At 31.6% G+C, this 16851-nt stretch overlaps 1 protein-coding gene across 1 annotated transcript; it reads right to left on the reverse strand.

The window, feature by feature from the left end:
• Window positions 1–3680: 3680 nt before the first annotated feature.
• Window positions 3681–12788, reverse strand: LOC114384468 (PH, RCC1 and FYVE domains-containing protein 1-like). The gene is made up of 9 exons (XM_028344140.1): window positions 12301–12788; window positions 9981–10067; window positions 9078–9167; window positions 8858–8944; window positions 8637–8756; window positions 5795–7888; window positions 5384–5530; window positions 4458–4990; window positions 3681–4167 (listed from the first exon to the last, which is right to left on the reverse strand). The coding sequence occupies exons 1-9, from the start codon at window positions 12349–12351 to the stop codon at window positions 4014–4016; spliced, it is 3363 nt and encodes a 1120-aa protein (XP_028199941.1). The 5' UTR covers window positions 12352–12788; the 3' UTR covers window positions 3681–4013.
• Between the last annotated feature and the right edge of the window lie 4063 nt (window positions 12789–16851).

Consider the following 16851-nt stretch of genomic DNA (forward strand, 5'->3'; position numbering starts at 1 on the left):
CAAATTTAAATTTATTTATTTTAGTCCTTAATTTCTAGAAATGCTTATTTTAATTTATCCTGAGTAATTTGTGGTGGTCTGAATGCATAATTTGTGATGTTTTTATTTTATAAAGAACTAAAAAGAATATTTTTTGAAATTATGGGACTAAAAAGAAAATTAAAATTGAGGAATAAAAAATATTTTCTCTAGCTTCAAATTTAAGAAAAAAATTGATTTAAACTAACTAAGATAATTAGTTAATCACATTTAATTACATAAATTTTAATTAAAAAATAATTTTTTTCAATTTACTCTTCATTAAAACTTGGTATCGAGAATAAAAATAAATTATTGAATCTAAAACCATAATTAAATTAATAGTATTTTAAAGATTGTAATATTAAATGAGAAAAAAAAATTAGATACAGATAGTATAAAAAGTTTTTCATAGTAATTCAATTATAATTATTATGTATGGTAAGTTTATTGATTTTTTAAATAATTATTTTAAAATAATTTAAATGATAATTTATGATTGGATGATGGTGTAAAACACTTTATACAATCAATGCATAGATATTAAAATCATATTAAATAAGATAAGATAAAGTTAGTTGAAATTTTCTTATATTATTTGAGAAAAAAAAAAAAAACATTTTTATCCTTGTATTCGATACCGGAGGAAGTATATGATAAGGGTATGCATATAAATTGGTTCGAACTTAATTGTTTGTGAACTGCATCAAACTGAATTGGTTCAATTAAATAAAACTGAATTAATTTTTTAAATAAGTTTGGTTTGAACTAAACTACTTTAAAACCGGTTTGGTTCACTTAATAACCAAATTATTTTTTCTAAAATAGGACTAGTTTTTTTAAAGAAAAAAAAAACAATTTCTAAACTAGTTCAATACCAATTTGATTCTTAAATTGGTTTGAAATCAATTCGATTCCAAAATGGAGTTAAAAATCGATTGTCAAATTTCGTTTAAAAATCAAACCATTTAAACCATTTTTAAATTAATTTGATTGGGCTGTTTTTTTCTCAAATCGATTTTTGCAGGCCCCATATATATATATATATATATATATATATGGAAAGCTTACCGTACATAACAATTAAAATTTTCTTTACACTATTTTTTTTTTACATCTCTACATTGTTTCCCCAATTATTTATGTCTAAATTCCAATATACTATAGTTCACATTTCCTAATATACTCCAAATATAAGACGTGTTCCATGTTGGTCACAAGTAACGGGCTGGTTCTAGTAGTCGTTTTTAATTATTTTTTCTACTTCTTTTGATCCTATTTATAATATTTCTTATTAATTATTTTTTAGAGTATAAATATCTCTCATTAAAAGAAGAAAAAAATATGTTACCAGATTATTAGAAAAAAGAAAAATATCTATAACAAAGATAATTTTAAAAAAGTTATAAATTTAAAATAAATTTATTATTATCAACTTTAATCTAAATGAATTAGGTAATTTTCTCCTATATATAAGACATATATAACAAGTATTTATTTTTTGAGGGAGAGAGCGGACATGCATAGTAATTTGCAAAGAGTTGAAAAACGGTTGAAATTAATTGGCTCCTGAAAATGATATAACTTTGTTGGGTGGTTAAGCTGTCTTATGTCATGTCTTGATTTCAAACCCATCTTTGAACCCATGTGACCATCTGAGACCATTACTAATGGTCATTTTCAAAGACAAAACACCGACTCAATGGTGGTTAATTAATACTTAAACATTTGGTGATTTGAGGGAGGCAAATTTCATGTCTCACGTGGCTTTGGTTAAACATATATATAGTAGTCCCTAATGCTCAGATTCCACTGTTATTTGAACCTTTCATTGAAATTTAGGGGTTATGCAACTGTTTAATTGGGTGGACATGTAGCATTACTATTGATTGCCGTGGCCAAGAAGATTTATGTGTCCATATGTGAAATGGGACATGTTAATTTATAAAGTTTTTTACTCGATATGATTCATTCGATTTTGTTTTTTGGTAGAGACATATGATTCTTATTTTTTATAATGATTTAGTTCTTCAATTTTATAGTTACAGGAAAAGTTATCAAGAGCGATGCTGAATTTGACAGACTGTGCTTGCTTGTTTTCCATTTAGTGAGCTCAGGATGAAATTCAAGTTCATCTAAAATAAAAGTGGAAAATTATCTTCAAAACTATGCACAAAGGTATACCAGGTTGGAAGGGTCATTCAGACTTAAGTTGTTTTTTATGGTTGAAATTAAGAGATAAAGATTATACCGATCACCTACCTCTTAATTCGTGAAGTCATACCTACGTAGTTAATACTGTAGCTAGTTACAAATAAGGCAGTAAAAAAAAGGTCAATAAAAAAAATGGATGTTAGTAAAATAAAAAACAAAAACAAAAAACTTACAGACATGGAAAATAATCTGATAATAATTGCAAAATAATATCGCATGTATCAATACATTTTGTATGGCCGTTATGGGAGAACTTATATTGGAGAACTTAAACCCAACAGGTGATTTTCCATATAATAAATTTGGAAGAGAACAAATTTTAGATAAATTTTTCTTATATTTTTGTCGCCAAATTTCTCGTTTTAATATTGATATCTAAACATTTTGCAGGCATTAAATAGCTTTCTTTAAAAAAAATTATAAAAAAACGTGATTAATGTTATCCTTTACTTTTCATCCTAAGTTTCATCCTTTTAAAAAACTTATTGTCAATAATATGCAGAACTCCATCTAAGTTTCATTCATTATTTTTATTTTAAAAAAAAACAGAATTATTCAATTAATGTTATCTTTCTATTTTTAACCTTTCCTTTTAGGCTCATTGATAATATTTATCAAATGCTTTCTTCATAACTCAACTTCACTTATCAATCTTCATTACTCACATCTACATGTTTTTTGGGTAAAACAAAGAATGTAATTTGAAACTATGGCATCAACAAAGTATCTAAACTCCTATATGTAACTTCTGATAATCCATTTAATAAAATGTAATACATTCCTACACTAAAATAGTTAGCCCAACAAAAGTGATCTATAGTTAACCAACAAACAGTTAGGCGTTATATAAGATTTATTTAGTGATCAGGAAGAAGAGTTCAAGAGTTGATGGGAAGAGGGGAAGAGAAAGATGATGAATTTGAATCTTTCCACTGACATTCTAACAATAAAATAACACCTACTATTGGCTGATAAAAAAAACCAACAAATAGTTCAAAAAGAAAACCCAAACCAAATTTTGATCTCTTATAAATACATGCCTCATCCAATTCACCCCACAAAATAATTCTATTACTTGTCTTCCAAATGTCAAACCAAATGAATCGTGTATGGTATCCCCAACATATTAAGGGAAAAGGCCAAACCAAATACTTCCAAAAATTCAAAAAAAAAATCACCTTAAAAAAGTCAAACATCCATGTTTATCTGTGAAATTTTATTAAAATTGTATTGAATCATCAAGTCAGCTCTTGATCCTTAGTCTATCATTTAAGTAAAATCATCACACATACAATGACTCTTGTAAGATTAAAACTGTTCCCTAAGGCAGCATTTACACATGTATCTGAGGGTGATAAGTACAGGTGCTTTTCCTAATTGGGAGCCATTTATATTTTTTAAGGGTGGGAAAGATCAACCAACTATTCAACACCAAGTAAAGTAAAACCTATGAAAAAAATGAATGAAATAAAAACTATCACCATGTACAAAGGTGTGATGGAAACAAATGAGAACAAGTAAACGGAAGGATAAATGGGTAAGGATGGTTCCTTGGCCAAAATTATCAGAACTGATGATTTTATATACACTACACTACAACATGTAAAGGGCATCTGCCCAAATTAAATGGAAGACAATTAATTTAAGAGAGAAAGAGAAGAGAATAAGGATAGACATAAGAACCACCAACAAACAAGGATTCTTCATATGCATTCTTGATTCCCTACAGTGTTGCTCAGTGTGACAAAATGTGTTAATGGAGGACTTCCCTCTCCCTACTCCTAAGTTTGGGAAACAGGTGAACCAGCACCTTTGGAACTACGTGCTGCTTGGTTGGCAGACTTGTCCGTGCTGCGAACGTTGTATCTTTCATATACCCTGTCACGGTTCTCGGACCACCAGGTTTCTGCTTGGTGCTCTCCGAATCTCCTTCGGCTGCAATTGCATTCACCATCAAAGAGAGTACATATAAAAACAATGATTCCAAGAAAATTTAAACATCTCAGTTTTAAGCAATAACAATCATGTATGAGACCGAGTTAAAGACTAAGTCATATAAAGATGAAGAATATAGTTAAAGTTCATATTTTTAAATTCCATATCCTCCATCAATACTAATAATTATCACTAGCTAAATATTGCTGGAGCCATCTACAGTTGAACAGCCAAATATGCAAGTAGAACCAGATAGAGATAACCTGGTCATGTGGAGGATTTTTTATTACCTGAAGCGCACTCGCTTCAGATCTCTTGTTCCATCATGCAGTGCCACAAGTGTTATGTAGACACCAGGTTCATACTGTTCAATCCATTCTGCCTCAACTTGATTACCATCAGCAGTCGGAGCAGCATTCCTCGATTTCAAACCACTCTCGTCATCGTGGAAATTCCCAGAATCCCTACCATCAGCAGTATCTGACACAGTACCGCTGCTTGCCTGAATTACACCACCACCATTTGGCAATTTAACACCTGGATAATTATTGGTCCCATTAGAGGACACGGGGCTCCGAATTTTCTGGTGAAGATTAGTTCCATATGTTCCTGGCGAGTTCCCTGCAGTTTTATTCAATAGAGCGGATTCAAGTCCCATGGAATCCAAACTAGAGCCAATGATTGACTCTGCTCTGGAGTGCTGCTCCCCATTTGAATCTGGATTGTGGATCCCATTTGGCTCAAGACCATTTGGTAGGTAAGCTGGTCTAATGTTCTCAGCATCATAAACTCCAGGAGGAAGCTTCTCAGCCAGATCTTTGAGCTGAGAAAATGTTAATGAGCAATAAGTGTAAGTGTGAAAACACAGCAGTATAAGGGAAATGTGGGGTAATTTATTCTGAAAAAGACAAGGGTAAACAGTATGCAGTGAGATTCAAACCTGTGTGTATATGTCCCAACAGATAAAATAATGTAATTTTTAATATAAAGTTAAACCAAAAGCAAAACAAACAAAATTGAAAAAAAAAAAACAATTCTTACTATTACAGTTAAGAAATTTAACAAAAATAAACTTATATTAGATAGATGACTTAATATGGATGCCCATTTTATTCAATGCGAAAAATTTGAAACCAAGTTACAAACATTAAAGCACCACATGAAAATAAACCATTTCAAAGACATCTGACTCCAAGTAAATTAACAGGAAAAAAACCTGTGCTGTGAGTGACTTAATAACTTCTTTTGCAGCTTTACTTTTACCAGATTCCTCTGCAGCCAGTGCTGTAGCTTCTTGAGTCTTTTTTGCTGACCTTTGAAGCTCTAATTCTTGCAGTTCACATCTCTGTCTCAGGCTCTCAACCTAATGATATCTATAATTAGATTTGTCTTGATACCATAAAAAGTGAAAGAAACAACATATATTTATATAGATGTATCTGGCATTAACTTTTCCAACAATTTGAGCAAAGTGAGTGTCATTTTGCAAGGTAACATTAAATTTTGCAAGGTTCATTTGTCAGGCTCAAAAATGGCAGGAGAAATTAAAATGGAGAATAGCTGTACTCTCTGTCAAAGAAGAAAACTTTTAACACTTGATTTACATGAGAAGGATAGCAAAATGCACCTGAGCATGCAACTTCTGCACTTCTTGATTTAAAAGTTCATTTGTTTTCTTCAAACTATCAGAAATACTTTTTGAGAAGGAAAGTCCTGAAGTTGTTGGAATAGGTGTAGCTGAACGAGGAGGGCTTGATCTTCTAGAGAAAGGGGACACAGATCTGGAACTTACTCCTGATGGTGCAACCACTGGTCTTGGAACTGTTCGTCTCAGATCAAGAGCAGTGGACAAGACAACATCTTTCAGCTGTAGCAGAGAAGGCGGTTGTGAGGGGCGAATCAGTGAGAATGTATCACCTTTCTTTCCTTGCTTGGCTGCCTTACTATCTAGCTGCTTTATCAAATCCATGTTAGAGGGAATTACTGCCTTGGACAATCTTAGGTCAGACTTGTCTAGCCTATCCTTGTTCTCACCTGACAGACGAGGCAAGGCATTCCTTCTATTACTATTGCAAGCTTCAGCAACCTTGTTCAATTTTGCATAACAAGAATCACACACACGATACGGCTTGCCAGGATTAGGGGCGTGTGCTGCTCTTAATGCTTTCCTCGAGCTGCACGAATGGCAGTGGACAAGTCCGCAGTTATAACAATTGTGCCTCTTTCTAGTGAATCCAAATGCCTGTCTACAAGTAGAGCACTGAGACTGCTCGGCACCAGATACCCACTTATGAAGGCATATGGCAGCAGAGTAGTTCGAACCACATGCAATATATTTCACATGTCTATCCTTCAATGCTTCTACCAAAGCTGGCGTTTTACGATCTTCAATATCTCCATGACCCAATCTCCCATTTGCACCTTTCCCCCAAGTATAAACTTCATTTTTGGATGTTAATACAGCTACATGATATGCACCACACGCAATTTCTTCAATAGATTCCCCGGCAATCTTGTCTCCAACCAAGCATGGAACCTTTCCATCGGATAGAGAACTCCCAAGCTGACCATAAACAGTACTTCCCATAGTGAAAACACGTCCAGATGTTGTCAGGCCTACTGTCAAACTGTGCCCACAAGCAATTTTATGAAAATTGTAATCAATAAGTGCAGACACACAAGTTGGTTTAAGACGTGCCTCCTTGTCCCCATGTCCAAGGCGATTTTTGTCTCCATCACCCCAAGTAAACAATTTACCTGATGATATGCTTGTACCGGAGTGTGTTGCGATAACCTCTACAACAGCTGCAGTATGCCACACTCCACAAGCAACAGCTATTGTCCTCAACCCCAATAAGGATTCCACTTCTCTTGGATATGAAACATTTTGCCTATCTCCATGGCCCAAGACACCGAATGTTCCATCACCAAACGTAAACAGCTGCCCTGTTGAAGTTATCAAGGCTGTGTGCCATGGACCACAAGCAACAAATGCAATTTGAAGTCCCTCTAATGGACCAGCAATTCTCTTTGGTATCCAATGACTGACATTGCTGCCATGACCAAGAAGCCCAGCATTATGCATACCATCACCCCATGTATATAGCTCCCCAGCCATTGTAACAGCACAGGAATGGAACTCCCCACAGGCAACAAAATCAATAGTTGTAGAAATCAGTGCTTCAACTAGACGAGGTTGAACCACATTTTTCCCAACACCATGGCCAAGACGTCCTCCTGATTCTTCACCCCATGTAAAAACTTCACCTTGCCTAGTGACTAGAGAAGCATGTCTAACACCACATGCTATATGATGTACATCTAAAACTACATTAGATTCCAGTGGTCTAGGGAGAAGTACATCTGCCCTCGGGCTGAAATAATTTACATTTTTATCAGCACCAACTTTAACATTTTCACAGGTAACCTCTCCCCATATGTATACATCCCACAGAGCATCATAGTCATCAGGTGCAGATCCATGACTAGATGTACTAGGGGCACTTGAAACACTGACACGAAATACATCTGAAGCAGATCCTTTCACTTGCATGTTTGTTGGGTCTGGTGACGCATGTGACCTTTCAGAAATTGTATTGTCAGGTCGATAGGACTTTGGTGAAGTATTTGGAAGAGTTGAAGAAATGTCAGGAGAACTAATGCCTCGTGATGTGCTAGCCGAACTTTCACTTGGACTATTTGATGTTAAGTCTCTGCTATCCTGATATTATTTGAGCCACAGAATTATAAGCAACTTATCATGTATTTCATCAGTAGCTATGGAAGCATAATGGCAACAGCAAAGGTACAGGAATTAGTAAAGCTTGTATAAAATCAGTTCCTCTTTTCACAAAAAAATACATTACATCATAGAAAAAGTAGAGTAGGTTAATCAGCACAAGCAGTCACACCAAATAGCAACCGAAGCAAAGAATGAGTGAGTGGCAATCTCTTTCGGATAAAAATAAATAAATAAATAAACTACAGTTTATATCCTTTCAGGTTAAGCTGGTATGTCAGAAAACAAAGACTAGCTTTCCTTATAGGAAACAACAAATAATCACTCTTATAATGGAGCAAATAAGTCCTCTCCATTTTGATTTGTTCAAAATATACACTCTATCGTAGCATTGGTGTGCAGACAGAAAAGAATTCAAAACAGAACGAAATGAAATGATTCTATTTTATTTAGTTCTTGGTACCACCATTTTTAGTAGAACCAAAACTACCACTTCTTAACCTCATGTCTAATACCATTCCATTTTAAAAATGCACAATACATAGAACAACACCCATTTCATTCTAGCATGTCTATCAAATGCTGCCCAAGGAAAATGATGCAACAAACAACTATTAACCCAATACTAAGATCTATCACCTTTCCAGCTTATAGAAGTAGTACAACTTACAAGAAATATAATGTGACCAAAATGCAATTAACTACAAAAACCACAAGTCAGTATATTTACATTAAGAATGAGACCCCCATCACTCCATCCATCAATTTTGGAACGACCACCTTGACCAGAAGATATCAGTGCTTTGAGGCCAGCAATCCACACTTCAGCCTCAGCTTTATCTTTGCAAATCTGAATAGCAATACACAGAAATTATTATAATAATGAAAATACAGAAAATGAAAACAAATAATTATTTAGTGATGCATGAAATTGGATAATTTGCCACGAACCAAATCAAGTGATCGCTTTCCATTACTGTAAATAAGTGAAAAAGACAAATAGTCCTTCTCAGGACGCAAGTAACGTTGGAAAACAGCCTGCCAAAAGATTAAGGGAAAGAAAACAAGAACAGATAAGAGTAAGTTTGTGAAACAATTTTTAAATCGCTTTATTAATAACAAAGAATGTCACGGTATTGTATGCAATTAGATTTAAGGGAAGAAATCTCACAGTTCTTTGTCCAGGAATAATTCTAGAGACAGAAGATAGCTTCAGATTTCTTTCTCCACTACTTGTAATCCAGATTAAGGATGATTCATCCTGCAGTTTACAGATATTTAATGTGTATACATAGAAATAACTCGAGTGTAAAATTTCAAGCCTACTATATATGAATGCTCAACTTTATAGTCTACAACTTTATTAGAATTTATGAATACAACCATAAAGGCATACGCCAAATAAGAAATATGTTTGCCCAGCGATAAAGCTACACTACCACTAATCGTTTGCAGTAGCACTAATTACTAAAATAAGAAAATTCAGCCTGAATATTAGTAAAAATCTATGCAAAATCATAAAAATCTGGATAGTAAGAATACAAATTGACCTGAATTGTGCCGCTATAATGCAGTGAACTCAGAGAATTCCCAATGCTAACCCAGGTAAGTACCAATTTTAGCCACACAGTGAAATTTATGTGGCATATAAGTAAAAGTAAAATACATCAAGGTGTAGTCATCTATTTCCTATGCATTAAAAGGTTGCAGAAAATAGGTAAAATGTTTAGGAGCAGGCTAGACAAACAGTCAACACATGGAAGTTAGTTAGAGATTACAATTTAATGGGCACTCCTTATGTGAAATGGAATCACAGCACACAGTGTGTCGAAATTTCAATCCCCATAAAGAACAAAACAACACCTTATCAGATGTAGGGCATATAAAATAAGGAAAACACAAATTAACAGTCTTTCCATACTATATTGCTCATATAGTTATAGCATCAAAAACATGAAATAGCAGCTATTTGTCATGAGCACATAATCAATTAAGAACTGTCCAACCAGGCAGTTAACAAAGATGTGAAGTAGAGAATCCAAAAAACTCTAGAAAAGATTTTCATTTAACTTACATTGGAAAGTCTAAATGGACAAAACTTGGGCTTTCCTTTACGACCATATTTAAGAAGTTGAGCACCCTTTTTCAAAGCAATCAATGCCTGCAGAATCAAAAGTTACAATATAAACAGCAGTAAAGATCAAACAGGCACAGTAGTATATATAGTCAAATGAAACTAAATATGAGCAACAAGTTAAAAGATCTATATGGATAATCAAGATTTGCATATTCACCTTCATATGATGATGAGTCATGAGCCTTACAAAAAAAAAAGGGTAGAATTGCATAAATTTGATTATTACAAAAGACTGGGCACTTTCTCTTATTACGAAAGATCCCAAAACAGGATGATTTATTATTTTTTTGAGCAAGTGTTTGCAGATTTGATTTTAGGTAACCTTAATTGTGTAGAATTGTTTTTGTTAAAATTGATTTTGAAATGAAGTGATTTATGTTTGAAAGTTTTATTGCAAAAGCAAATTTATAGTAAAACATAATATAAAATCTTCAACTTAACGTTTATGCTAAAGCTACCTTTTTCAATTCTAGTAAACACATTTTTAGTGTGTTCAGAAACCTGTTTGCATCCATTTAAACGGAAGTTTACAGATTCCAATGTACCAAAGGTGGAAGCAATCTAAAGGTAGATTGGCGTTACATTGAAACAACAGATTTCTAAATACACTTTGTTGTTGGCTAAGGTGGTTTGAATATATGCAAAAGTCACTAGAAGCAACAATAAGGAGAGCATACTGTATGGTTTTTAGCCCTGCGAAAAAGGGTAGAAGGAAACCAAGAAGGACAAATAGAGGAAATTGTTAAGAAGAATCTCATGGGGAATAAATATTCTGGAGAATTTGGTCTTTAACCAAACCCAACAATGGTCTCATGCAACCCATGCAACTAACCTCACCTAATGGAATAAGGCTAGCTGTTGTAGTCAAATACACTTTTAGGAGAAAACTTTATTTTAGTTAGCGGAAATCAAATAAGGCAATAATTGTTAATATTTTAACATGATTTTTTCTGTGTTAAAGAAATGATTTTTTCTGTGTTAAAGAAATGATCAATGTCCAACACATGACATAAAAGTGTCAGTGTTGGAAGCATGTCCCAACATGGTTATAAAACTCCCGAGTAAACTCATAGAGTTGAATGATTTTAATTTTTCACATGGATGAAATGAGTTGAATTGCATGATAACTCATTGGTTAGTAGACTTGGGTTATGCATGGACGAGTTTAAGAGTTTGCTGGACCACATTAGTTTTGCCCAAACCAAAATGCAACATTTCTAGGTACACAACAACTGTTAGTGTTGTCCAAAAAATACATAAACAGTGGCTGCTGGCTCAATTTCACCAGATGAATTTTAATTTAGTCAGCTTCTATTTAGAACTAGATCAAATGTTCAGCCAGTGCAATCAACCCTAGACATGCACAATAGCTCCTATGAAGATTTAAGGTTCTAAAAAATAGTAAAAATAAATAACATTGATGGACGCTTTAATTTCCTGCTTGAAACGATCCAAGACAGCTATAAAATGCTGCACTATCAAGTATCAACATCTTATATCTAAAACATGGTCCCAAAAGGCATCCACTGACTTAGCTGTCAATAATTCAAAAACAAGTTACCCCTCCATTTAAACACAAACATGCAAGAAAGCATCTCTCCCTTTTCCATATTCCCCATTCCACGGAGCATTAACCCGTTTAATCAACAAAACTCTACAAGGGTAAAAAATAACACTTCTTATTCACAAGATGAAACTTTCAAAAAAAACAACGACAGTACACAAGTGTATTTCTCATCTCCCTCCAATTTCCCACGTGTCACTCCAAACAAAGAAGAGAAACACACACACACACATGAACATAATTCATAACCTTGAGAATCTCCAAAGGCACAATCAAGGTAGAGTTGCTTAACTCACTTTTGATGAACTCTATAATGTCACTTGAGATTTAAGAACTTTAACAAGTTTTCTCCTATGGTGAAATTCTAAAGAACTTAAAATAGGTTCTACAATTGTTTCGCAATTCTTAAGAACTGTTGAGAACAGTTGTTTATATAAGCAAAACTACCACATCAATTACTCCAAGGGTGAAGTAACATAAGAACTGGTTCTCAAATTGAAGAATCTCATAAAAGTAACTTCAATTGACGATGCTCTTAACCACCACAAAGCAATTTAAAAAAAAATAAACATTTCCCACATTAGAACAAAAACTGATACAAACAATCAAAACTTGAGAAAAAAATTGTACTTTCCACACCAAACTTATAACTTCCAATACATAGAGAGAGAGAGAGAGAGAGAAAGAACGTACTTGTTGTTCAATGTCACGGTTGGCATTCCCGTAGCTACCAAGATCTGCCATTCCATGTGAGAGATTCAACGACGCGCCACCACCCTCTCCGATCACTCACCGGAGCTCCGGTCATCATAGAAAACTCCAACCTCTTCTTCTCTCCACAACCATTCACCCTCACATCAAAACAAAACCTCTCTCTCTCTAAAAAAAACCAACAAAGCCCACTTGTTATTCTCTCTCTAGAACCTTCCTGGATCCGCACCTCTTCGCAGAACCCAAAATCCCAGAAACTCCACTCACGGTTCCAAGTCAAAGACCAAACCAGTTTTCCTGAACCGGGAAAAAAAACCGGACTTTCGAGCTCAAAATGGTCGCGGTGGCTCGCGGCGGAAGAGTGGTTTCCGAAGGGAAACTCTGGCGACGAATGTTGGCTCCGGCGGGGAGACAGAGGAGACAGAGAAAAAGACAGTGAAAGGTGAAGAGAGATTGAGAATCGAAGGATGTAAAAGTACACCTAGTCAAAGATTAAGAAAGACGGAAATTATTATTATTATTATTATTATTAAAACTAGTGGAAATATTTTAACTAAAAGTAAAAAAGAAAAAGAGAAAAAAATAGAAGTTAAAAAAACTAATATTAGGAGAAATAACAACAATTTAAAAACTAACAAAAAGTAAAATACTTTAGTAAATGTGTACACTAAATACAAATATTTCTTTTATCTTTAATTTATTAAAACTAGTGGAGTATCTCTACCTATTTTAACTATAAAAAAATAAAAACAAAATGAGAGTAGTAGATAATTATTAGGAGAAACAGAAAAAAATTTAAAAATAAAAAAAGATAAAATAATTTAATAAAATGTGCACATCAAATGAAAATATCCTCTTATTATTATTAGTATTGATAATAAAATAAAGAAATTAGAATAACAATTTTATTTCATTTCTCTTGTAATATTAGAGTTGTGAATCTCAGGCTGCGTAACTGTTAAAAAAAGTTCAACATAGATCATCAAAACAGTTTTTTTTAGTTAAATTTTCAATATTTTTAGTGGGCAGCTTATTTTTTTAAAAAAGATATTCATTTTTTTGTTTTTAAAAATTAAAGAAAATAATTATTTCCCTGAACATAAATGTTACCAAGTATAAACTTATTATAAAGTTGTGTTTATAGATTTAAAATATTTATTTATAAATTTTAATAGAATCACACTTATTGATATTTATCAAAAAGGATGAATTAAATTGTTATATAATAAATCATGTAAACATAAAATAAATAAATAAAAAATCCTTGTGGCAAGTACTTGGTCTTTTTCTATCTATTTTTCTTTTGGACAAATCATGCTTACTTTTGTGATGGGGACTTTTCAGATAAAAAATAATAATTTGATTTATTTATGCAATACTAGCAACAACAAAAAATTATACAGAAAAATTGAAGTTGAAAAGAAATCAGATAACATTTTCTAAAACACAACTCTGACTTTTTCTTTTAAAACTATCAGTTGATTAAAAAGTGACATAATTTTGAATTTTATAAAAGGATTTTTATGTTTGGGAAGGAATACGTAGGAATGATGAGGATGCTTTCGTATTTTGAAGGGGACAGAGCAGGTAACTTTATGTTGATGTTTGGCTAAGGTTGTAATAAATGAGAAAATGACAAGAAAATCCTGACTTTAATTTTTTGGAAAAAATAAATTCAAATATATGAACTTATGATAAAGGGCTTTTCTACTAAATTAATATCAAATTTAAAATAATTTATTATATTAAATTAAATAATAATATACATTAAAAAGTTATCAGCATGGAATGATTTTGTCAGGTGTGTTATGCAACTGCAAGAGGTGAGATACATATCAAAATTATTAATACTTTTTTTTTGTTGATTGTTACGCTTTTAAGAAGAAAAAAATATTTTTTTGAGTGCAGAAAAAAAAATCTATACACTATTAAGATCATACTATTTTTTATAAAAAAAATACTCTGTTTTATAGTCATTTTTTTATATTCATCCTAACACATTTTCTTTTTATACTTCTCTACTCACACACATGTTCCCTTTAACATATTTATTAATTGATATTATTGTTTAAAATATACAAAATAACTAAAAAGTAGTATTAAGAATAAATTTAATTTATAATTAATTAAAATAACTTTTCATTAAGTATAAAGCTATTTTTTTATTAAATATATTAGAAATTATATATACAAAATTATTTTAATATTAAATAATATTGAAATAGTAAATTATTTTAAAATTATATGAATATTTATATCATACACAATTAATATAAAACTCATATGTATAATAATTTTCACAACATTATACTAAAAATATAATATTTTAATAATTAAAATAAATGAAAACATGAACCTTACAAAAATGACATGTATCCTAAATTATTAGGATGACATCGCATGATCTAATCAACAAAATAGATTAATAACATTATCAACATAGACATACAAAGACAATGTCACACTACAACATAACACAAGATTTGTAATGGCCTTGGTTTTTAGACAGAATCACCCATCTATCAATTTCCAAAATTATCAAAAGGGTTGTTTTTTAACCTTTTCAACACCAACTTAAAGGTTCTTCTAAAAGTAACTCTTCATGTTATATATATATATATGTTCATTGGCATTAAAATTGTAACTTATGGAAGAAATCATGTATCTACCACAATACACAAATCTAATTGTAGAATACAACAAAATTTCGTTACTTAAATCTCATTTCATGGATTAGATGCAATGACACTATGTTTACCAATACCATCACACCATCATGGCCTTCCACAAGGCTACTAAGTCAAAGTTAAATCTTTAACATCTAATGACTCGTTTGGTAAAGGTAAAAAGAAGTAAAATGAATAACAAAATTTTGTAAGAGTCACACTTTTTATTATTTACTTCAATTCAAAAATTTTACGTTTTATTTACTTTCATCTTTTTTTCTTTCTATTTTACCAAACATGCACTAAGATATAATTTTTCAAGAGAATCTCTTGAATTTTTTCTTCAACAATTCCTGCAACTATTTAACGTTTTCCATCAATAATAAATAATGTATGCTAGAAAGTCGTATGTAAGCCTTTAAATTAATTTCACTTGAATCTATTTAGTATTTTAAATTAAATAAATTTCCATCAATTTCATACTTTTTAAACCACAAAATCTATAGGATTTTGAATTCACTAAAATGCCCTAAATATTATAAATTTGACAAACTTTTATTAATATTTTGAATGTAAAAAATAAACACTCTTCTAAAAATAATATTGAAATTTAATTTAAAAATATATGAAAATAATAGATTGAAAGAGATAAAATATTAACAAAAAAATCCTAAAAAAATTGTTAAAAAAAGCTTCCTAAAAATACTATTATTGAAGAATAATCTCTAAAGACACTCTCATTCAAAATAATGATCCTTCTTTTTAGTCATTAAGTTATTAGTGTGTAGTGTATACTCTTAATCACATTTTTCATCAGTAAAGTTCAAATCTGAAATTTTTACTTAAGTGTTATGAGTTAAGTTCCACTCCTTTCAACAGCAACGTATTGGTGCTAAATAATTATTCTATAGAAGATTATGTTGTAGAATTTTGTCCTACGAAAAACATTATAAAAAAAAATCTTTTACATTCTTAGTCGCTTTTTTTTTCTAGAGCGACTGAAGAATGATTTTTATCACAATACTTTAATTGTTTTTTTCCTTTTAATTAACAATTTAACAATGAATACTATTAACCTATAGGCCATATTTTAATAAATTAAAATTAAAATTTACAAACAACATTAAAAATATTTAATTTTAAAACATTAATTACATTTTATATAATAAACTAAGAAAATTGAAAATAAATATATTTGTTTATTTGAGCAGTGCTATTCAGCATGAAAACACCAAATACCAATTCATACATAGAAAGATGGAATTCATTTTTAAGTAAATATTAAAAAAAATGTATGAAACATGTTTTTTTGACGGAATACACGTTTGTGCCAACTTGACAAAATCATTTTCGTACAGATTAGCATATTTTATTGGGTGCTCGATCGTTACTTCATCTAGTCCCATGTTCTTTATATATATGTAATTTAAGGGTAGACATTAATGAAAAATTTCAATTAAATACTGTTCATAAAAGACTATATATATAGGCTAGCTAGGGATTTAGTGGTAAAAAAAATGCGACCAATAATTACACAACTACAACAATAGGGAATATATCTCCTGGAAAGCGGATTTTGTTAATTTGGTGTGAATTTTATTGGGTGAAAAAGTGAGTAAAATCTAGATCCTAGAAGAGCAAAGCTTCCAATGATGTAAAATATAAAGTTAAAACAGAGAAGAAGAAGAAAAAGATAGCTAGGGGTTCCAAATTCAAAATATTTGCCAACAAGATGCCAAAATTGTGAGGCGAAATGTAAGGTCCCCACTAGATTTAATAAAATCACACAATCCAACAACTCCTGGACCTGGAGCTCTAGCTACGTTTTGCACGAGTTTTGGAATTGTTCGCATTTAATTTCTAGTGG

Source organism: Glycine soja, chromosome 2 (assembly GCF_004193775.1).
Source record: "Glycine soja cultivar W05 chromosome 2, ASM419377v2, whole genome shotgun sequence".
Classification (NCBI taxonomy): Eukaryota; Viridiplantae; Streptophyta; class Magnoliopsida; order Fabales; family Fabaceae; genus Glycine; species Glycine soja.

Coding starts and splice junctions, on each gene's coding strand:
- LOC114384468 (XM_028344140.1), bottom strand. CDS start 12,351: ATGGCAGATCTTGGTAGCTACGGGAATGCCAACCGTGACATTGAACAA. Junction 10,068..12,300: donor ACCGTGACATTGAACAACAA/GTACGTTCTTTC, acceptor TTGATTCTGCAG/GCATTGATTGCTTTGAAAAA. Junction 8,757..8,857: donor GAAAGCGATCACTTGATTTG/GTTCGTGGCAAA, acceptor ATTGCTATTCAG/ATTTGCAAAGATAAAGCTGA.